At 40.1% G+C, this 24,458-nt stretch overlaps 1 protein-coding gene across 1 annotated transcript in view; it reads left to right on the top strand.

Annotated features, from left to right (window-relative positions):
• CFAP54 (cilia and flagella associated protein 54) overlaps positions 1-24,458 on the top strand; it is a 252,362-nt gene that overhangs the window by 132,192 nt on the left and 95,712 nt on the right. Inside the window, exons 40-45 of the mRNA XM_019732067.3 lie at positions 14,552-14,704; positions 16,814-17,008; positions 18,710-18,797; positions 19,076-19,285; positions 22,181-22,247; positions 23,862-24,044. Of these exons, the coding sequence (XP_019587626.3) occupies positions 14,552-14,704; positions 16,814-17,008; positions 18,710-18,797; positions 19,076-19,285; positions 22,181-22,247; positions 23,862-24,044 (896 nt within the window). The remainder of the gene's footprint in view (positions 1-14,551; positions 14,705-16,813; positions 17,009-18,709; positions 18,798-19,075; positions 19,286-22,180; positions 22,248-23,861; positions 24,045-24,458) is intronic.

Below are 24,458 nucleotides of genomic sequence, written 5' to 3'. Positions count from 1 at the left end.
TTATTAGGGCTAACATAAAAGGAAATGGTGAAAGCTGAGGTTGGAAAGGTTGGCAGGAGTTTGGTACTAAAGGGTCTTAAAAGGCAGGATACAGAGATTCAGATTTCTCTGGATTGCTGACCAGAGCTAGATAAAAAGATTTAAAGGAGGGAAGTGAAATGATCATATCTGTGGTCTCGAAAGACCCTTTGATAGATGCATGTGGAATTGACCGAAAGGAGACCACATGGAAGCAGGACAGTGGCTATTCCTGACCTGTGTGTGAGAGATGTGGTGAGGCCCTGGACGTAGGCGGTGAGAACAGAGGAGTGGACAGATACAAGAGGAGGCCATAGTCCACAGGACTTCATTCTGTACTTGTTAGATGATGAGTATGGATGAGGAAGGGAGGAACTCAAGTTGCTTTGGTTTCTGGCTTGGATGGCAAGGTGGATGTGGTCTTTACTCTACAGGAAAACTGAAGGGAGAGGCAGGTCACAGGAGAAGGTTACTTTGGAATCGCTGAGTTCAAGAAGCCTGCGTGATAGCTGAGTAGTAGCACGATCCAGTGTATGGTTAGATATAGTAGTGAGGCACTTAGAAGACATTTGTGTTTTAGGCATCAGTATATTGGTACTGGTTGAAATTGGGCTTGTATGAGGTCACCCAGGAAGAGTTATGCGGAGTGTAGAGCTTAGGATGGCCTCATTTGGAAAACTGTGTCTGTCAAATGGGCTAGGCAACATAGCAGTAAGAAGCAGTCCCCAAACCTAATGCCTTAACACAAGGGAAGTCTATTTTTGGCCCATGCTATCATGTTCAGTGAGGTTGAGAGGAGCTGCTGATCATGGGTTGATGGAATCTACCTGTTGACACAAGCTTCCATGATTGTTTCCAAGGCAGGAAACGGGACACTAGTGTTACTCTTTAGGGAATTATACTGAGAGGCAGTGAATTGTTAAGAACACAGACTTTGAAGCCAGGTCACATGTGCATGTACTGTATGCTTTATGCCAAGGACTTTACATAGATTGTTTTGTTTAACTCTTATAACAACCCCAATAAAGTAATTATTGCTATGCATTGAACATCAGGCACTCTAATAAGTGCTTTGTGAGCACAGGCATACCTCGGAGATATTGTGGGTTCAGTTGTAGTTCCCCAGTGCATATAAACGCTATGTTTACACTATACTGTAGCCTATTAAGTGTACAATAATGTTCTGTCTAAAAAATGTACGTACCTTAATTTAAAAATACTTTATTGCTAAAAAATGCTCACCATCATGAGCCTTCAGTGAGAAAGTGGTCCCAACAGACATGCTCGATGCAGGGTTGCCACAAACCTTCGATTTGTAAAAATTGCGAAGTGCAGTAAAGCAACGTGCAATAAGATGAGCCTGCTTGTATTAGCTTGCAACCACCTGAGGAGGTATCTCCTCAGGTATTGTCTCCATTTTTCAGGCAGGAAAAAGAATATAGCTTATAGGCTTTTTCATATTTTGTAATTTTATATTCATGAGTTATATATATATAAATCATGTGCTGGCTCTTAACACTGATACTTGAAAGTGACAGAGGCTACTTCTGCTGATATTCCATTGCTAACGTCACATGGCCACATCTAACTTCCAAAGGGGTGAGGAAGTGTGACCCTCCTCTGCACCCTGAGGATAAAGAGACACTGAACAATGAAGCCTTAATGACTGTCCCAGGAGCAAACAGGAAGAGCAGGATCTGGAAGAGACTGGGACAGGGCCTCTTAGGTGGGAGGTGCAACAGGTGAGAGGGGTGTAAACAAGGCCGAGACTCAGCAAGACGAAGCAGTCCTCAGTCAGGGAGGTCACGGACGGTGAAGACAGACGGTCTCTTGTGTTAAGATTTCGGAGGTCGTTGTCACTGGCCTTTCTGATATGCCACCCTCATCTTATGACCTCGCTCTAGCTGTTTCCCCTTCCTGAAATACTCTCCTCCCTCCCAGATGTCAGTCTGATAAACCCCTCACCAACTTTAAGACTTCGTGCACATCAAATCTTTGGGTAAGGAGACTTACCCTGACCATCGTACTTCAAAGTGTATCCTGCCTGCTTCTTCCAGTTCCGCTTACTCTGCGAAACATTTTTTTTTTTTCTGAATCACTTACCAACGACCTATCACATACTGTATAATTTAAAGATTTTTCTTGTATTTACTGATGACCAGGCTGTCTCCCCTGATACAGTGTAAGCTCTGTGAGGCCAAAGGTCCTTGTTCTGTCCATTGGTATAATCCAAATACCTTCATCTGTGTCTGATACTTAGTAGGAACTCTATCTATTTGCTGAATGAATGACTTTGCGACCTTAAAAAGGTTATCTTCAAAGAAATGGTGGGGTGGGGGGAGGAGAGGTATTTTGAGCGCTAGGTGCAGTAGTGGTGAGCTGTGCCTGCACAGAGCCACTGAATAGAGAACTGCCTTTCAGAAAGCTTAGCAATGACAAGAAAGAGAGCAGTAGCTGCAGCTAGAAGGAAATGCGGCACTCAGAGGGCTCAGGAGGGCTTTGTTTTGTTTGTGTGTCTGTTTTTCATAGAGGAGGAGAGGGATCCTGTTTCCATATTAAGTGGCAAGAGCCAGTAGCGAGGGAGAGCTTACAGACGGGAGAGAGGGCAAGGAACTTGAGGAGAAAGAAGATGGAGAAGCGGATGCAGGAAGGGAATTTGCCTTACACAGGAGGGTGGAGCACTTCTGCTGCTAGGGCAGAAGGGAAGGAGGAGAGAATAGGTCCAAAGGCCGTCAAGTTTGCCGATGGGAAGGGTACAAGGTGGAGGCGCTCTCACTGGACACTGGAGACTTTCTTAATGAAGCAGGGGGTTGAGAGCACAGCCAAAGTTGATGGGGGATTTCAGGATGTGACAGAGTGGACTGGCCACTGAGGGAAATAGGAGAAGGAAGCTAGAGGGGCTGCACAGTAGTGGAGAGGGTCCCTTTGAGTGAGGTTGGTGACCATGAACTTGCAGATTTTACTGCCAATGATAAATTATCTCCTTACAGTCAGTAAACAGTAGGAGGACCCATGTAGTCAGTCACGTGTGACCAGTTCCAATCAGAGAGTGCGATTCTTCGTGGGTGTGTTCTCCCTCTCTTGGTCTTGTCTGCCAAACCTCTGGAGATCCCCCGATTTGGGATCCATAACTCAGAATGTGATTTATGTTATTCCCTCCATCCTAAAAATACCTGGCAACAAATGTGAGAAAATGTGTCAAAAATTCTCGTTACCAAAATAATGACTAGCATCTAAGGGACAAGAAAAACATACCTAGCAGAATTCTAGACCTGTATGACTGTAGGTGCATTATTTCAGAAAAGCACTTTGGTTGCCTGTTGTTCAAGTTACGTTTGGAAAGGGAAGATGGTAGGTAGGCAGAAAGGAAGGCAAGTAGAGTCAGGCTAGTGATTCTTTGGGTTGATTCTCAACAGTGGTGGAAGTATAGCCAGTTTGAGCAGTGATTAGAGGAAGAATATTTTAATAGATAAAAATCTAAAAAATTATATAATGGCAATAATTAATTGGGCTAGGCACTGTATTTAGCACTTTATAATCATATATAGCTTCTTTAATTTTTACATTCTTAGGAGGTTGATATTTTATGCTTACATTACAGATGAGAACATTAAATGTTACTAGTAAGTACTGGAACTATGATTCAAACCCTGGTCTGTCTGATTGGTCAGCCCATGTGTGCTCCACTGAGCTACCAGGCCTATTCACCATTTGTGCCCTTTTAGGCTTGACTCTCTTCTTAACCTTACAGCACTCACTCAAGAAAAAAAATTGCTATATATCAGTGGTCATGGGAAGACGATACTTGATTCTGACTTCTGGTGATAGATACCAGTAGTATGATAATTTTTAGATAATCCTGCATATTAATTAGAGGTTTCTCATTGAGCCATTACCATTAAAATCTTGGCATCCAACCTATAGCTCTTTATAAGAATCTAGGACCTCTGTGACTAGGCACAAGATTTTGGCCTACACTTGGGCTTATTTGATAAGTGTTTAGGACCCTGAATTTTTTTCAGTATACTGAACTCAGGTCATTAACATGTTTATTAGCATGGGGGGTCTTATGTATGTCACCATGACATGTTTGCAGTTCTTTTAAAAGACCAAGTATACTCTTGATGTTTTCCACACCAGATTGCTGCCTTAGAACATCATAGATTTTCCTTTGGCATAACAGCATTTGGCGGTTATGCTTGCTACATTTAATTCTTCAGAACAGATATTGTAATGCTCCAGTGCCTAGGAACATTTGCTGTTCTCATTATTTAAAAACATTCTATTCTCCCTCTAACTATTTAATAATGCATATGTAATTTGGTAAGGTCTCTGTAGGATTTGGAGAAGTGAGAATACCTCACTTTATAGATTATTTTTTGTATGGGTGAGTAACTTGCCTGCTTGTTAAACTTCATAGGGGAAATAACTCTATGGATATGTCCTGTATTGCAGCTGTTTTTGCATTCTGTCTGAAATCTCTTTCTTGAGTTTTGACCTTATTGGTATTTAAGATTTCTGATAGGGTTATTCAGTCTTCAGGTATGTTGGAATTTTCCACCCTTTGGCAGATGTGTTTTATTACTGCCTTTGGGCATTTGGATTGACCAAATGTGTTGAAAGTAGCATAAATTTTGTATCACTCCCTGGTTGTTTTCCTTGGTGGACCCATCTCTCAGCAGTGATTGGCATTTCAGTTTTAATGTCTACATTGGACAATGGGAGACATAGTAATTCTTTTCTTTTTCCCATTTCCTCTCCCTCCCCTTCCTCTTCTGCTCCTCCTTTACCTCTTCTTCTTCTCACCTATCTTAAACTGTCGAGGCTATTAGTGGCTTTGAAATAGTTTCTTGAATTGTCCATGTAAGTTTTCAGATAGGAACCCCCTTGAGACAGATGACTGGACAAGGCCTCACCGCTTTGCATCATTTCTCTCATGTAGACAGCCACAAAACACCAGCAGAACCCTAATCAGACCACAAGAAAAAGGTATGCTAGGGCTTAAAAAAAAGGAAAAACGGAAAGCAAAGTACAGTTTATAAAAAAAAAAAAAAAGGAATGATTTCTGAGCAGATAGTTGATCAATGTAGCAGGATGATTTTATTCAGACCCCCTGTTTTAAAGACGACAAACGTCTTCCCATCCTCCTACCCTTCTTATCACCCCCGATACCCCATGTGCCTCTGTGATTTTTATTCTAGAAAGTAAGCTCTGCGAGAGCAGGGACTATGGCTGTTGTGTCTACCCGTATCTTCTCAGTGCCCAGCAATGGGCCTTTACCGGTAAGCGTTATTGTGTAGTTTAAAAATATATGACTAGCAGTGATCAGGTGAGCCTCTATCTGCTGCATGCTTACTCCACAACAGGCACCGTGCTGGACATGTCGCACTCAGGTGAAAATAATAGTCTTCAGAGGTAAATATTATCATCCCACTTGTACCAGATATTTAAAATGAAGGCCTAGAGAAAGTAACTGACTGTCTCAAAATATTAATGTGTGAGGGCTTCCAGCTTCCTCCTTTTTTTTTTTTTTAAAAAAAAGATTTTATTGGGGAAGGGGAACAGGACTTTATTGGGAAACAGTGTGTACTTCCAGGCCTTTTTTTTCCCCAAGTCAAGTTGTTGTCCTTTCAATCTTAGTTGTGGAGGGCACAGCTCAACTCCAGGTCCAGTTGCCATTTTCTAGTTGCGGGGGGCACTATCCCTTGTGGGACTTGAGGAATTGAACTGACAACCTTCCTTGTTGTTGAGAGCCCGTGCCCCAACTGAGCCATCCGGGAGGCAGCTCAGCTCAAGATGCCGTACCGGCAACCTTGTGGTTGAGAACCCTCTGGCCCATGTGGGAATTGAACCGGCAGCCTTCAGAGCTAGGAGCATGGAGCTCTAACCACCTGAGCCACTGGGCCAGCCCCCTGTTTCCTCCTTTTTGTTTGCTGGCTTCTTTCCCTGATCTCTAAGGAGAAGAAGATAAAAGCCAAGCTCACGAATTCTTGCAAGAAAAACAGAGCAGAAATCTATCATCTTCAGGGTGTTGTGCGTAAGGGCGGTGGTGGCAGGCATGGGGCATGCCTTCTCAGGGTCATGCAGTGCTGTGCGTGCTTAGAGGACAGGGCAATTGAAAGAGCAAGAGGGTGGGGACAGGATGGAGTGGGCAGGAGAATGAAATCAGTAGGGTAGAAGAATGAGAGCTACCGGGGAGTTAATAAGAGATACTGTGGCCTAAGTATTTGATTCTCTTAAATGTGTGAGAGGAAAGCATGTCGGAGTGAACTTGCTGGGGGGACAAATTCTTCTCTCAATGAAGCTATGTTTCTGGTTTGTCTAGAGCCTCCAGGGTTTCTAGACATTAGGGTATATTGAAAGATGTCATCTCTTTGGCCATTCAATGTAACCCTGAGTTACTAATTCCATCAGAACCTCCCTGGGCTCACAGGACCCCAGGCTTCTTCTCTTATTAACCTTTCTTGGGCTTATTTCTGTCCTATTCTTAAAGTGTCCCTGTGCCTGAAATCTGGGTCATTGCCGATTACCCAAGATCTGATGCCCTTAGGAGAATTCTCTAGGAAAGGTGCTGGACTTGAACACTGGTTCTCTCTCTTATAAAGTCTTAAAATAACTGAATGTCCCGCAAGTTTAGTTTTCCTTCTTGAAGAGTGTGAGTGATGTCTACCCATACTAGTTTGTAAGATGCTGTGAGGATCAGTTGAGATTAAAACCTATAAAGTGATTATTGATAAAGTTTATCCTAGCCATTCCATTTTGAAAACTGTTGTCATTCATTCATTCACTTAATAATTACTTATTGAGCACATATCATGTAACAGGCACTGTTACACTCCTGGGGTTATAGCAGCGGACAAAATGGACAAAAATCCCTTGGATTCTAGTGGAGGGAGGCAATGAATAAGCAAGCGAAACACATAGTACGTCCTAAGATAATGAATGCTGCAGAGAACAAAGAAGTTGGGAAGGGAGAGTGCTACAGTTTTATATCGCGTGATCAAAGAAGCACTCACTGAGAAGTTAACAGTTAAGCAATAACTTTAAGGAGCTGAGGAAGCAAAACATGAAGGTATGTGAAGGAAGAAGATTCTAGGCCAAAGTGAACCACTGGTGCCAAGGCCCTATGTGAAAGCGTGCCTGGTGTGGGAGGGAGCGATGGGGAGAACAGTAAGAGAAGGGTTCAGAGTGGTCGTGGGGAGCCAGTTCATGTCAGGACTTACAAGTCACTCTTGGGGCTTTGGTGATGGTGATGGTGGAGCCAACGGAGGGTCTCGGGCAGAGGAATGACATGAGATGACCTACATTTAAAACTGAGTCTTCAGTTGCTATGCTGAGAATGGCAAGGGTGGAAACAGGGAGACTGGTTATCAGGATGATTACAGTAATTCAAAAGGAGATGATGAGGTCTTGGAACACAGTGAAAGTGGTAGTGGAGGGTGGAGTTTGGCTATTTTCTGAAGGGGGAGCCTGTAGGATATGCTGAGAATTGATCTGGAGCATGAGAGAAGAGAAGTCAAGGATGATTCCAGCTTTTGGCCTAAGCAACTGGAAAAATGGACCCATCCTTTAATGAGATGGAGAAGACTGTGGCAGGAGCAAGTTTAGGGGGGAAAGATTAGGAAATCAGTTGTGGACCTGTTAAGTTTGAGATGTCTATTGGGCACACAGCAGAGTAGATCACTGGACAGATGAGTCTGGACTTTAGGAGAGAGTGGTATAAATTGGGAGCCACTAGCATACAGATGATACTTAAAACCATGAGACTAGATGAGATTATCTAGGGGGTGAGTATAAATTAAGAAGAAAGGAGAGGCAGTCTTAAGTATAGAGCTGGGGTTTCCCCAATATTAAGAGGTTGGGTTGATGAGAATGAATTAGCAAAGAGGACTAAGAAGGAATGGCCTGTGAGGTTGGAAAGGGACCTTTAAGCCAAGTACAGGAAGTATTTCAAGCAGGAAGGAGTTATTAACTGAGTCAAATGCTGCTGAAAATTGAAGTAAGATAAAGTCTAAAAATGGAACACTACGTTTAGCCACAAGAAGACCCTTGGGGGTCTGATTTGAATGGATTCAAGAGAGAATAGGAAGCAATGAATACCGAATATTTTGAGGCGTTTTGTTGTAAAATGGCACAGAAAAATAAGATGCTCCCTTGAAGGGAAGGTAGGGTCAAGAGAAAGTTTTTTTATTTTTTAAAACAATTTTTTTCTTTTTTAGAAATTTAGTATAATTACCATGCTGTATATTATAGCCCCAGAATTTATTTATCTTATAACTGGAAGTTTGTTCATTTTGCCCATCCCTTACCCCACCTCTGGCAACCACCAATCTATTCTGTGTATCATGTTTTCAGTTTATTTATTTGTAAAAAGATTTTTATTAAAACATAGCTAGCATATAATATTATATTAGTTTCAGGGGTACACAATAGTTACTCAACATTTATATACCTAAAGAAGTGATCACCAGGATAAGCCCAGCAACCCTCTGACACTGTACCACGCTATCACACTATTATTGATTACATTCCCTATGCTATATATTACATCCCCATGACTTACTTGTTTTATACCTGGAAATTTGAGCCTCTTATTCTCTTTCACCTTTTTCTCCCTCCCCTTTTTAAATTTTCAATTACAGTCGACATTCAGCATTATTTTATGTTAATTTCAGTTTACAGCATAGTGGTTAGACATTTATATAATTTTAGAAGTCACCCTCCTGGCACTACCATAGCTATTACCATATTATTGTCTATATTCCTTATGCTATACCCTACATCCCCATGACTACTGGTTAATAACCAATTTGTACCTCTTAATTCTTTCTACTTTTTCACCCACTCCCAATCCCCCTCCCATCTGGCAACTGTCAGAATATTCTCTGTATCTATGAGTTTGTTTCTACTTTGGTTGTTTATTTTGTTCTTTAAATTCCACATGTAAGTGAAATCACATTGCATCTGTCTTTGTCTGACCTACTCCACTCAGCACAATACCTTCCAGGTCCATCCATGACGTTGCAGATGGCAAGAACCCATTTCCTTCCATGGCCGAGCAATATTCCATTGTATATATGTACCACCTACTTTTTACCACTTATCCATCAACGGACACCAGGCTTCCCCCACATCTTAGCCATTGTAAACAATGCTGCTGTGAACATAGGAATACACTTCCCCTCAAAGGAGAGTTTTGGGATTCTTTGGATAAATACCTAAAAGCGGGATTACTGGGTCCTTCTTTGTCTCTTGTTATAGCCTTTGTTTTAAAGTCTGTTTTATCTGGTATAAGTATTGCTACCACAGTTTTGTTTGTTTATTTCCATTTTCGTGAAATATCTTTTTCCCATCCTATTACTTTCAGTCTGTGTGTGTCTTTTGATCTGAAGTGAGTCTCTTGTAGGAAGCATATATAAGGGTCTTGTTTTTTTATCCATTCAGCCGCCCTATCTTGTTTTCTTTTTTTTTAAAATTAGTTTCAGGTGTACAAAACAATGTAGTAGTTAGACATTTCACCCCTCACAAAGTGATAACCCCCCTCGCCCAATCTATTGCCCCTCTAACATTGTATATAGCTGTTACAATTCCATAGACTCTATTCCCTATGCTGTACTCTATATCCTGTGAATATATATATATATATATATATATATATATATTATATAATATATAATATATATAATATATATAATATATATATATATAAATTATAGTTGACATAACAATGTTATTCAGCTTCAGCTTCAAGAGTGCAGTGGTCAGGCATCTATGAAGTGGTCTCTCTAATAAGGCAAGTGCCCTTCTGACACCCTACAAAATCTTTACAACATTATTGATTATATTCCCTAAACTGTCTTTCATATCCCTGTGACAATATTGTGGTTACCAATTTTTGCTTTCTAATCCCCTCCCCTTCTCCTTCATCCTCACCCCTGTCCATGATTGGAGCATTTAATCCATTTACATTGAAAGTAATTGTTGATAGATATGGAGTTATTGCCATTTTATTATTCTTAGTATGTATGTATGTATGTATGTATGTATGTATGTATGTACTTATTTATTGGCTTAAAGAAGTCTCTCTAACATTCCTTGTAATACTGGTTTGGTGGTGATAAACTCCTTTAGCTTTTTCTTGTCTGGGAAGCTCTTTATCTGTCCCTGGATTCTAAATGATAGCTTTGGTGTGTAGCGTAATCTTGGTTGTAGGTCCCAGCCTTTCAGCACTTTGAATATTTCCTGCCAATCCCTTCTGGCCTACAAGTTTCTGTTGAGAAATCAGCTGATAGTCTTATGAGAGCTCCTGTAATAGTCTCTCTTTGTATTTAACCTTTGGCATTTTAATAATGATGTATCTTGGTGTGGACCTCTTTGGGTTTATCTTGTTTGTGACTCTCTGCACTTACTGGGCTTGTATATCTATTTCCTTTGCCAGGTTAGGGAAGTTTTCAATCGTTATTTCTTCAACTATATTTTCAATTCGTTGTTCCCTCTCTTCTCCTTCTGGTACCCCTATGATGCCAATGTTGATATGCTTGATGTTGTTGCAGAGGCCCCTTAAACTATCCTCATTTTTTTTTTTTTTATCCTTTTTGCTATTCTGATTGGATATTTTCTTCTGCCTTATGTTATAAATTGCTGATTCTATCCTCTGCTTCATCTAATCTACTGTTGATTCCCTCTGATGTATTATTAATTTTAGTTATTGTGGTCTTTACTTTTGACTGGTTCTTTTTTATATTTTTTATCTCCATTTTTATGTTTCCTATCTCTTTGTTGAAGTTCTCCCTGAGATCATTGAGCATCCTTATAAGCAGTTTTTGGAACTCTGTGTTTGGTAGATTGTTTGTCTCCATTTTGTTTAGTTCTTTTTCTGGAACTTTGTTCTGTTCTTTTGTTTGGGATATGTTTCTTTGTCTCCCCATTTTGGCTTCCTCCCTGTGTTTGTTTCTATGTATTAGGTAGGGCTGCTATGCCTGCTGGTCTTAGCAGAGTGGCCTTATGTAGTAGGTGTACTGCAGGGCCCAGTGGTGCTGTCTCCCTGATCACCAGAGCTGGGTGCTCCAGGTGTGTCCCTCATGTGGGTTGTGTGTGCCCTCCTGTTGTAGTTGAGCCTTGGTTGCTGTTTGCACATTAGTGGAAGGGATTGAGCCTCAGGCTGGTTGGTTGTGAGGACTGGCCATCTCTACAGTGTAGGAGTTGTGGTACAGGGGCTGACCCTACAGAGCAGGATTCACTTTAGCAGGGCTCTGGTGCCTGCCCAGTCTGCCCTTTGTGTGTGTCATCCTTGGAAGCAGCTGAGTGATGCTCTGGCTTGGTCTGAAGCTGGCCACTGGGCGTGCCAGACCGAGGGCTTCCTGGGAGGGGACCAGCTGCAGGTCAAGTTCAGCTGCAGTTTGTGCCCTACCTGTGGTCACCTGGCATGTTCCACAAAGCAATTCACAGATGTCTGCCACCCATGCTGGGCTTGGAGGTACCTTGAGAGGCCAAGAATTAAACTGAGGCCAGCTGTTGCTAGTGCCCAGCTTAGGGCATCTCAGCCAGAGGTACAGGACATGCCAAAGTCAGATGCTGCTTGTTTTGGTTTTGTGAACTTTTGAGAGGTTTTAGGAAAGTCTGCAGCATGCACTAAAACAGGCCATTTCGATGGAAAAGCCACTAGAAGTGGCTTTGGTGTGCCTGAAAGTTGGGTGAGGTGGGGTCTCAGAATCACCAGGGTGGAGTGAATGAAGCATTAGCCAGGTTGATGGTGGCTAACATAGCCAGGCAAATATGACAGCCACCAGCATCTGCATGCTGGGATTGGAGAGGGCTCAACAAAGAAACAATGGCTTCTGCCAGCACCTGCGTTTAGTTGATAGCTGCCCCTCCAGCCCTTGCCCTAGAGCCAGACAATTCACTTCTTCCCTTTACGTCCCTGACGTCTTTTGAGCTATTTCCCCAGTGCTGGAGCTCAGAGCGAGTAAGTTCATCAGTGAGTAAGTCTGTGTGAAAGCCCTTTACGAGGAGCTTCTGGGACTGCAGCCACTCTCATCTTATACAGCCACAATCTCTACTGGTTTTCACAGCCATGAGTTATGGGGACTTCTCTACCCAGTACTGGAACCCTGGGCTGTGGAGCCTGTGTAGGGCTGGAACCCATTATTCCTCTGGGGGGACCTCTGCAGCAAGATATTCCTCCCAATTTTTATGGTCACGCATGGGTGTGGGACCAGCCCGTTCCACATCTCTGCCCCTCCTACCAGTCTCAAGGTGGCTTCTTCTGTATGTCCTTAGTTGTAGGTCTTCAGTTCAGCTAGAGTTCAGGTGATACTCACTGATGATTGTTTTGTAGTTTAGTTGTAATTTTGATGTGGTTGTGATAGGAGGTAAGCACAGCACTTACCTATTCTGCCATCTTGAATCTATATTTGGTTTATTTAAATTCCACATTTAAATGAGATCATACAGTATTTGTCTTTCTCTATCTGACTTGTTTCACTTAGCATAATACCCTCAAGTTCCACCAATGTGGTCACAAATAGCAAGATTTCCTTCTTTTTCATTTCAGTGTGTGTGTGTGTGTATCCCATTTGCCTTATCCATTCATTCATCAATGGATACTTGGGTTGTTTCCTTGTCTTGGCTATTGTAAATAATGCTGCAATGAACATGAAATTAAATTTTTTTTTTTTTAAAGATAGGTGAAAAACAGCAAAATATGCTATTGGGAATGATTCAGCAGAGGGAAAAATTCATGTTTTGGAGAGAGAGAACTGCTGGAGTAATGCCCTGGAGGTGTAGAGATGGGCACAGATGTTGGGGACTGGATGGATAGAGTGGTGGGGCCTTGTGGAAAAATCCCTTTGGATTGCTTTCATTTTTTTCTAGTGAAGTAGGAAGCAAGGTCATTGGCCCTTAAAGAATGGGGAAGAGGTAATTTCCATGCCCTTTTTATATTTTGCCACATAGCCCATTAACCACTCTCCTGTCGATTCTAACGTTGGGAAATTCCCTGTGTCCCTCCCTTGTTTCCATTGCTGTTACTTCACTCAAGATCAAATCACACAATGTTGTCACAGTCTCTCAGTCACCAACCTCTTTCTGTTGCAGTCTGCTGTGCATGCAACTGCTGGCTGACTCTTCCTAAAATACCAATCTTTCTGTCAAGGTCCTGGTCAAAGCCCTTGCTCAGCTCCCCTTTAGAGAGAAGGAGGGCCACTTACCCAGTGAGGGCTTCAGGCCTCTGGCAACCCTTCTTTGTTCAACAGGACTGGTCATGTCATCTCACCGTGCCCTAAAGCACCGCCCTTCCTCCTGCTGCCATACCTCTCCTTGCACAGACTTGTTCTGTGACCCAAGGGAGGCTACCAGGCTTCTCTGTGCCTTCTTTTCCTCATCTGTAAAATGAGGATATAATGGTACATACCTCTTATGGTTGCTTTTAGGGTTTGATGTGACTATGTCCCTAAATTACTTTGAATAGTTCCTGGTATAGTGTAAGTGCTCAATCAACTCAGCTGTTCTTATTCTATCTGAAAAAACCCCTTGCCTCTTTCTTCCCAATCAAATCTTCCTTATCTTCTAAAACACAGCCAGCACATCTTCTCCTCCATGAAGTTTTTCTAGCTCCTCCTTTCCTCCCTACCCTGATCTCTCTCCTCTGTCTTTCCCTCATCTTAGCATGTAATCAGACACTCTCTGTAAATGTCATATTAATGCTCCAGTGATGGCAGGCTTCATATCTTCAGCTAGACTGTAAACTCTCAAGGGCACAGGCCTTGCCTCTTAACCTCTATTAGCTCTGTTCCCTAGCAAGTTGCTGTACTATCAAGACCTCAGGTTTTATAGGGGTATTTGACCTGTTTAACTTGTTGAAGAAGTAAATTCCTTTGTTATTCATCTAAACTCTGTAATTCTTCTTTCTCATATGCCTGCCTCTTGTTGCATGTCGCAAATCTGCAACCTAGGTCCTGCATGGTCATTTCCTTTCCAGAGTCCTCGTAGCAACTCTCTGCCACCATCTCCCCTTTCTAGCCATTTTTCAGGACTGTTTGTTGGTTTCATACCCATTTATGGCCCCATCTTCCTCTCTTCTGCATCCTCCAAGATTAGAAAACTGGCTTTTCCTTAAGAGAGCAGTTGGCCATCTCCAAGCTTTTTTGTTTCTTCCTTTCATCTCTTTCCCAAGGTACCCTGACTTTGAAGAGGATGCTGAAAAGAGTAGATTATTTCATCTTTTATGATCAGCAAAAAAAAAAAAAAGGAAAAAGTAGAGGCTTCATAAGGAAAATTGGCAAGATCTAAAGTATTTTGCATTTCATAAGAATCAAAAGTTTCCTAACTTTTTTCTTTCTTTCTTTTTTTTTAAGAACTTTCAAACATACCAAAAAAATTTGATTTGAATGTTGAAACACCTGCTACAGACTCGGGGGCTTTGAATTTAGCAGCTTTAGTTTGGCACCAAGAATTCTCTGAATTAGAATCTTTCACTACTAGTTGGCTTGCTGCAGCATTTCATCCCCAGTATTACTCTTCCCGTTCCTTTCAGAATACAGCCAAGCCAAAGAGCTCGTCTGTGTGCCTGTGGATGTGACAGACACTTTGAGATGCTTTAGAGAGACCTTGGAAAAATCCAAATATCATAACAGATCAATCCGACACAGCAGAAAGTTGCTTTCATTATTTCTTGCCCAGACACAAGGTAAAAGACTTCCTTTATATCAGTTACTCTTTGTTTATGTGGGGATACCACCCTGCGGATCTACTGTATTCTGCCATAGGTGCCTCCATGCCCCCTCACTGCTGCCTTTCACTTTCTCCTTCTTGCCTAGTGGATTGGATCTTCTCTCTATAACACTATGCCAACCAAGGCACTGTCTCACTCATCTGCTTTTATGCTGTCTGTGAAACTACAATACCCCCTTATATAGAGTAGATACACAAATAATATTTGTTAATTTTTTGATTCTGTACCTCTGTGTTCTTATCATTTTCTTTGCCTGTATGGCTATAGTTTTGTTTAATTTTCATAAGTAGATGAGTTGACTGATACTGAATTAACGATATAGAAACTTTTACTAAAATACTACTTTATCAGTGTCAAAGAAATGGATGCATTTTAACATAAGCATCAATAAAATTTCTTATTAGCGCCATAGGTTTTGCTCTTAGAGATTTTTTTAACATAAAACAAGATACTGTCATTGGTTACATTACATTTATTTGTTTTCTCCTTTCTCAACATCTATTGATTTCTGAACTTAATCAAAATACGGTTTTGAGTGGTTAAGTGGTAACCTCAAAGAAGAGTATGCTCAAATTTACTTATATTTAGGTTATTTAAATTTTTTAAAATCTTAATTTATGTTTATGATTCTTGCTGTTCATATTTATCAGAATAGTCAAAATAAGCTTAAAGAATAAACTTAAATTAATAAACTTAAAATAATTATACCTTAAAGTTATTAAAAGTAGATTTAAACATCTAATTAAGATGCTAATATCCACTGAATTGATCTTTTAGAAATCTGATCAATTTTTTTTACAACCACTGACTGAAGTTTTATGTATGTATGGATGTATATGTGTATATACGTATGTATGTTGTACATGTTATTGCTGCCCCCTGCAAAAAGCACTTGTTATGATATGTCCCCACAGTTTTTCATTGTATTTTCTACTGACTCACATTACATTACATTAACTCCCCATATCATGTTTGAACTTTTCTCAATTACGGCATGCATTAACGATGGTTAAGGGAATAAGTTAAATAAAGGAGATAAAATTCCTAAAAATGGTTTACACCAATTCACTCTGAATCTGACCTGGTACCAAAATATTCACTTGAAATATGAATTAAATATTTATTTGAAATATGGTTTCGGAGAAGAGCACTACAGATACCCTGGACGGCCAGGAAGACGACAAGTGGGTCCGAGAGCAAATTAAGCCTGAAACACTGCTGGAGGCAAAAATTACAAAACTGAAGCTGTCCTACTTCCAGCACATCATGAGAAGGCAGGGGCCTTTGGAAAAGACAGTAATGCTAGGAAATATAGGCAGCATCAGGAAAGAGGAAGAACAAGTATGAGATGGACTGACTCCGTTAAAGGAGCCATAGGCGTGAGCTGAGCAGGGCTGGTGAGGACAGGACACTGTGGACGTCACTCATTCACAGGGTCGCCAGAGTCAGAGCCAACTCAAAGGCATGTAACATATACCAAAATATTCTCAGCAGTTTATCCCTAGTCTTTGGACTATAGACGATTGCTTCTGTCTCTCAGCAACCTTTGACTACTTTCCCTAGAATATTTTTCCTTTTTTGTTTTTTCCTGTGTGTTCTCTGATCTTATAAGAAAGAGGCAGCTCATTCCCAGTTTTCCCCCTCATGTCAGAACTACCTATGTGTTGCTTCTATCCCAGAGGTCTCTATCCCAGCGGCAAATCAACGTCTTCATGGTGGAAGCTCTTAAAAAAGGGCAAACCCAAACAATGTAACTTCCACCAATCCCCACAGAAGCAAAGCATTATCTCAACATTTACATTCTGGCAAACCGCTCCTCTGTAATGTTCTTTATTTAACAACTTGAATATAGAGCCCATCCATACTCTCCTGGGCTCTTCAGAAATTATTCTAAATTGAAGGAAACAATGCCCCTCAGACTGCAAATAAGCCTCAGCTATATATTACAAAACCTTTCCTTTCTTGTCCCTTTCCATTTCTTCTACTCCTTTCTTCCCAATCAGCTTCCTTTCTTTTTCTATTCTAAATTTCCTTTCCTTTTTTTTTTTTTTTTCATGAATTTAGGAGACAAAGGAGGTATAAACAATTCAAAATTTACTTCTGGAAAGGTGGACTTTTGCCTGGGGGCAGAAGAGATGCATATGCCCACACCTCCTGACCTTTCTCAGGAACACTTCAGAGTTTTTAGTTCAGTGGAGAAAAGCAAACTTCCCTATTCACAACTTGGACTTGTAATTTCTTCTTATTATGGAACTATTGGTAAGATTTATTATTACGCATTCATTGTCAATATGATTGTCTGCATGAATGTTGAGATTACATTTGGCCTTTACATGTTATCGATACGAAAGAGCTTAAACAGAGGCTCTTTCATCAGACCCTTGTAGCAGTGACGTTACAGTGTCAAGACAAGATGCTTCCAGCATCTCCTGTTACCCACTTTCCCAGCCTGGCTGTCACCATTGCGAGATTCAAGGCCACCCTTCTGTCCATTCCCCTTTAACTGTATCTGTGAACCGCTTGTTGGGATATGGCCACTGTCAAGTTCTTTTGCTCTGCCCCAGCTGATTTCATTTTCCTTGCCTTTCTGCTTGATTTGGCTTTTACAAACTCAGCAGTGTATACTCAACCTATGTTGTAGACCCAACGTCTCCCATTTTTATAACAGACATTTTGTAATTTCCCCTTTACTCCTGGAATAAAATTTATATTTAATATAGTCTTCCTACATGTTTTGTTTCCCCTAAATCCATATGATGCTCTAAATATAAAATAAAGGATAAGTCAGACAAAATCACTTTGTAATAAAAGAAGCTATTGTTTGCATGTAAGTACTCAAGCAGTAGAAGGTACAGTGAAGCAGCCCAATGCTCGTATCTTGCATGTAAGGTCCCCAGGAATGTGACAGCTGCAAATGCAGAGTGGTTCCGGTATGTTTATATTGGTGGCATGTAGTATCCAGCACTGTTAATTTTGGTGACATGATTTTCTAAAATGGCAAATAAATCTAAATGAAGATCTGAACAAAACAGAGAACTACAGTTAGTGGTTGCATTTCTGAAAAATTTAGAGCAGTTGGAAAATATGCACATATGCCCTTTTTATGTGTAAAATGAAGTTAGATATTAGATAATTAGAAAGAGGTTTCTCACCCTTTTCTTCACTGAGGGACAAGGTTCTGTGCATTACAGGCCATCCGGTTTCTCGGGTCTTTACCCATGAAATACCAGAAGATGCCCCATTGGAAACAAACGAAAAACCTTTCCTTAGATTTTTAAAATACCCTATGGGGACCGGAGTGCCCTCATTAGAAACCATTGCCATGTCGGTTGGGATTTTTTGGCTACATATCCTGAATGCATGCATTTATCAGAACACCCTCCATGAGAAAAAAATTGAGGTGATATTAAAGATACGCTTTTTTTTTTGCGATTGGGTAAAAGGAAAAGGAAGAAGCTGATAGGCTGTGATCTTGTCACATCCAGCTCAGAAACAATCCTTCGAGGCTTCCCATCTGCTATAGGATAATGTCCACATTTTTCCATGAGGCATTCAGAAGCCTCTGTAAACTTACCTCTACCTCCTTCATCACCCTCCCAGGAAAACCATACTCCCGCCACACATGTCATTTCCATATGCACCCAGCCCTCGCACACCATTTCTGCATTTCTCTTCTCAACCATTTCTACCTGCCTGACTCTTATTTCACTTTCTCCATTTTCATCCCTGTTAGATCCAATCTCCCACTCTGCTGTATTCAAATAGAAAACATCGTTTGCTCTCTTTCTGTGTGTGTGTGTGTGTGTGTGTGTGTGTGTAGTGTGACATTTGAAGGCACTGCTAGCTTGCCGTTTGCTTATGTACACAGTTAAGGAATAATGCAGTTTCAAATATTTTGCGAATATAAAGGAAATATTTTCCAGGAGTTGATATTTGTTCTTTTACTTGATTAAAATACAGATGTTCTCCAAGCCAGCAATCAAAGAAGTCTTAAAGTTCAAGCGTTGCATGAACTTGGAAGTCTCCTTGCCTTCGCAGGAAAAAAAAGGTAGATTTTTAGGAGTCTATAGAATGAGGGAGAAGTTTTTGTTTGTTTGAAATTTTTTTTAAATTACTGTGAAAAAATACCGTCTTTCATAAATTTCAGTTCTTCAATAATATTGCTACATTTTATTCATCGAATGCTACCTGAGAGATGGTTATGAGTAATGCATAAATTGTATAGATTTTCATTAAAATGTTTCTTTAGTATATTCGCTTTCCCTTTTGGAAACATTGACATAGGTCTCAGAAAATGTGCTGCTGGTTGCTCTGTTTCTGTTTTAGGGCTGCTTTTAAATGTTGGTGTCAAGCTCTTGATGACATATTCAGAAAACAAGATGTGCTACATACGTGGAAAGAGTTGGGCACCTCGCTCACCAGTGCCACCGACAGCTGTTCACCTCCCGGTTCCAAAGACTACAGTGAGGAATTTCTGTCAAAAGTTGGCATTTGGGGATGTTTGCAAGGAGCGGTTATATCGGCAAAGATAGCCCAGTGAGTGTGATGATGGAATGACCTGCATAATAGCTAATAGCTTCCCTTTGTGGGGTGCCCACCTGTGCCAAGTACAATGCCATGCCTTAAACACACTGGATTCTTGCAGCTACATCCATATCATAGGGTTATACCATTTATTTATTTGTGATGTTTATTGTTTATGGCCCTCTCCTCTTTCTATAATACCTCCCACCCCCAGAATATGAGCAGCACATGGGCAAAGATTTTTGTTTTGTACACCGATGTATCCTGAGTGCCTTGGAGTTGGCATTCAATAACTACATGTTGAATGAATGAATGCGGGAATGGACAGTTGGTATGGGAGTAAGAATAGTGCTGTGGAGGCAGCCGACTTGGGCCTAATTCAAGAGCCTCCTACTAACTCATTCTTTCTGAGCCTCAATGTCCTCATCTTTAAACCCTGGTGGTGACAGTTACATGACAAACTGTATTAGTTTGCTAGGGCTGCCACAATAAAGTACGAAAGACTGGATGGCCTAAACAAAGAAATGTATTTCTCACAATTCTGGAGGCTAGAAGTTCACAGAGTTGGCAGGGTTGGTTTCTCCCGAGGTCTCTTTTATCATCTCTGGATGGTTGTCTTCTTGCTGTGTCCTCACATGTCTGTGTCCTAATGTCCTCGTCTTATGAGGGTACCAGTCATATCAGATTATAGCCCATCCTAATGACCTCATTTTAACTTAATTACCTCTTTAAAGACCCTATCTTCAAGGACAGTCACATTTGGAGGTACTGGGGGTTAGGAAATCAACATATGAATTTGATGGATGGGAAGGAAAGAACACAACATTTAGCCCATCACACATACCATATTAATTTCCTACTGCTGCTATAACAAGTTACCACAAAGTTAGTGGTTTACAACAACACAGATTTGCTATCTTACCGTTATGGAGGTCAGAATACCTAAAATCAATGTGTTGGAAGGACTGTCCCTCCAGGCGCTCTACGGGAGAATCTGTTTCCTTGTTTTTTCCAGCTTCTAGGGCTGCTGCATTCCTTGGCTCATGGCTCATCTTCTGTCTTCAGGACCAACTGCCTGTCATCTTTCTCTCTCCTCGCTCACTCCTCACCCACACGTTTCCACCTATCTCCTTCTCTGACCCTCCTGCCTCTCTTTTATAAGGACCACTGTGATTACACTGAATCCACCTGGATAATCCAGGATAACCTCCCCATTGTAAGGTCCTTAATTTAATCACATCTGCAAAGTCTTTGGGTTTTTTCGCTATGTAAGGTAACATGTTCATGGATTTGGGGAATGAAGACGTGGATATCTTTCGGGGGCCATTATTCAGTCTACCACACATAACATGTGAAAGTCTATTACAGTACCTTATACCTGGTTAGCATTTACAAATATCTTAAATGTTTGATTATTGTGAAAAATGTAAGACGTATGGAGGGAGTAGAGGTACAGGTTTCCTTCACCTTTCCAGTTACATTTTTAGCTTATGTATAGGGTGTGGGCCAAAACTTGCATAGTATTTTGAACTGAACAGCAAATTTTAAAAAAAAATTACTAGTTAATAATCACATTGTTTTCCAGAAATTAGCATCTTTGGGCAGGGGAAGTAAGAAATAACTCATTAAAAAGTATTAAACAGCACAGATTTTTAAAATTTTTGTCAGGTTTGATCTTTTTTTGCACATCTGGAAAGGAACGCATCCTTACATGCATATGCGCGCATACACACACACACACACACACACACACACACACACACACACACAATTGACCAATCAATCAATCCCCACACATGTCTGAGCTTATGACTTAGTAGAGCTTGGCAGCAGAGAATACTAGAAAAGCTGAGAAAAGCTCACAGCTTGAAAAAGAACCACTATAGCATTCCTGCCACTGGGCACCTCCGCTTCTCTGAGTCTCTGAAGTTATTATCTCCTGATTTTCAACGGAAAGTAATTTCCTGGTTATCCGGCCAGAGTCTGACTTCCACAGGATATATGATGCTACGGGGGCTTTGGCTGTTCTTGGAGACTCCTTGAGTAGAAGAAACTCTTCTTCCCACACTCTCATAGACACACAGAGAAGCTGAACTCAGACATTAGTTAATTAAGTTAATATAGTAAAGATGACTGGTTTTATCTAAATAAGATAGAAGGTAACATGGTTTATAGCTGGAAATGTGAGTTTCAAGACCCATGTAAAGAAAACTCAAACTCTTCTAAGGGACACAAAATGAGACGGTAGTAACTTCAGAGACATCACCTTAATCTTATAGCCTTAATATCATCAATGTGTCCATAATATACTGCTGGTGAGAAAATACACCCATCTTTTGGAGGGAATTATTTAACCATACACATCCAGAACTTTAAAATTGTGCATCTCCTTTCCCCCCAAAATTCCACTTCTACTGATTTATCCAGTAGAACTAATAGGACAAGTGCTCAAAAATGTAGGTACAACAATGTTTATCTTAGCATTGGAAAACATCAAAACGGAGATGAGTGTTTTTATATTATGATACATACATATGATAAAAATATTCAAGTTCTGTAAAATAATAATCTAGCTCATTATATCCATGAATGGAAAATTTGTTTATAAATAATACATATTGCATAATTCTAGTCTTAATGTGTGTATATAATTATATAGAAAAAAAAATCTAGAAGGATATTGACCAAAATGTTACCAGTCAGTAATCATGTTTAGGTGGTAGGATTATAGGTGACTCTTCATTTTATTTTTTGTGTTTTGGTGGTCTAGATCTTATATGAGAAAATAACACTTTTAGAATTGCAAAGACTATTATCATTTTGGAAAATCTATGAGTATTAGAGTTGTATTTATATAAAAACATTTTTGAAAAATCGTCTATGAATCTGTTTCTTTTTCATATTTAGATTTATTAAGATGTTGGATGTTGAGAAGAGAACTGACTGTTGCATTTTGTCTGCATTACTCTTTCAGGTAACACTTTCTGTGTATCTTTCTATAGTAGCATGACCATTCACTAGTCAGTAAAAAAAGTGCAGTAGTTTATCATATTCATAAAATAAAATTTCTATTTATATTCAGGTAGGAAAATAGCATGAATCTTGATTAAATATCATAAGCTCATCTTTCCTTCTTTGGCTGAACCTGTGTGACAGTTGCACCTTTAATATCCAGCAGAGTCAGTTTTTCCATTAGACTATGGAAGAAAGAGTTTTACAGAGAAGTCAACTGAGTCTGCTGTCATTAGGAAGGTCATGTTGCTAGCAGGCAACGAAGTCAGTCTGTTTGGCTCCAAAGGGTTGCCGTGGATTACGTCATCTCTAAATAAAGCTTTGTTCAATTGCATGATGTACCATATAATGAAAGCAAGAAGTAAGTTGATGACTACAGAAGTACATAGAGTGTTTGCAGTTCTTAGGATCTGGGTTTGACTCTACTGAAGAAGAAAGGAGCTTTTATCTGAAATACAAGACATTTTCAGATTCAGAAATGTAGCCGGGACCTTTTCAACCTACTAAAGGTTCTGTTTACTTTGAAGGACGGACACCCTTGCTCTGTGTATCAGAAGAGTCTGATAGCTTAAGAAATCTGGATAGATAAGATCTTTGGAAAAGTATTCTCTGAATGTAAGGCTAGAGTTTTCAATTTTCTTATGTTCTATTCACCTCTTGCCTGTGCTTCAAAGGGAAGAGGTAGATGTCACAAGGGTGCAAAGGGAATGATTACCTGATTCTCACTCCTCATATTGCATTTTTTTACATTCTGATACTCTTTGTTCAGAATGCTGTTTATGTTTTAGGAAATAAGTATAGTTGACCCTTGAATAACAGGAGGGTTGGAGGCATAGTTGAGAATCTGCATATAACTTTTGACTCCCCCAACACTTAGTTGCCCCCAACACTTAGGGGATTGGTTACAGGGTTCTCCACAGATACCAAAATCTGTGGATTCTCAAGTCCCCTATATAAAAAAGCATAAATCAATACACATTGTCAGCTCTTCACATCCATGGACTCCCAACGGCAGATCGAAAACAGTGCAGGTATTTATTGAAAAATATCTGTGTGTAAGTGGATAATAAACCTTCCTTGTAGGGATAGTTAAATGAGGGTTAAATGAGGATTAAGTGAGATAGCGTTTATAAAGAATTTAGCAACATTGTGACAATTATATAAGATGTCAGAAGGGTAGAAGCTTGGGAGAGGAGGGTTATCACTTTGTAAGGGGAGTAAATGTCTAACTATTATGTTGCTTTGTACACCGGAAACTAATACAAAAATAAAAGTAAAGAACTTCGCAATAGTGCCTAATATAAAATTGCCTCCCAACAAATGGTAACCTAAGTAATGATAATTTCTTCTGAAAATAATAAATATTCAATGACCATGGAATTTAAAAGGCCCATCTTGAGGAATAAAAGCATTTGCAACCTATAATAATATGAATGATAAATACAGTTTATTACAGGGTCCAGTGTGCTAGGCATCTGCTAAGCACTTTAGGAAGTACTGTGTGTACTTGTCTTTCTGTTTCATTGTTACAAATACAATTTATAGCTCTTTATTTCACCTTTTCTTCCATTATCAGGGTTTGCTGAGAACCACGCTTCCTCACCCCAAAGCTGAACGTTGCTATGCTCAGTATGAAATCACTCAGCTTCTCCCAGGAATCGAGCTCTTCTCAGATAGCTACAGGGCTAACATATGCTCTGTAGTTGCAAGCCTGTATTACATTATACGCGAACTGCACTTTGCTAAGCAAAATATCATAGTAAGTAATTTGTAAAAATCAACAAATCTAAGTCACTGTGGTATTTTTTTGCCCCACTTAGCTTATACTTTTCAAAATTTGCTAATATTCTTTCGGTCGGTTCTTGTTTAACTTTTAAACTCTATATTCAGGATTCTTATCTGTATTTCAAAATGAAATAAATTAAAATTCTTTCTTTGATGTTGTTTGCATCGCATTTTGCATTGCATCCACAAGCAATGTCTGTTTGATTTTGTTCTTTTTTTACTGTATTTTTTCTTTTTTTTCTTAAGACGTGGTGATATTGATTAGAATGTTTAGTGAAACATTCACAAATAGAGGAATCTAGTACACATGTAACTCACTACAGTAAGTCACGCATGTCATACCATGACCAAAACTATGAGACTATTTTTTTATTGAGATAAATTTATC

The sequence above is a fragment of the Rhinolophus sinicus genome, chromosome 1 (assembly GCF_057876585.1).
Source record: "Rhinolophus sinicus isolate RSI-liver-muscle chromosome 1, RSI-T2T, whole genome shotgun sequence".
NCBI lineage: Eukaryota > Metazoa > Chordata > Mammalia > Chiroptera > Rhinolophidae > Rhinolophus > Rhinolophus sinicus.
The sequence above is the reverse complement of the archived record's forward strand: the minus strand, read 5'-3'. Positions and strand labels throughout refer to the sequence as shown.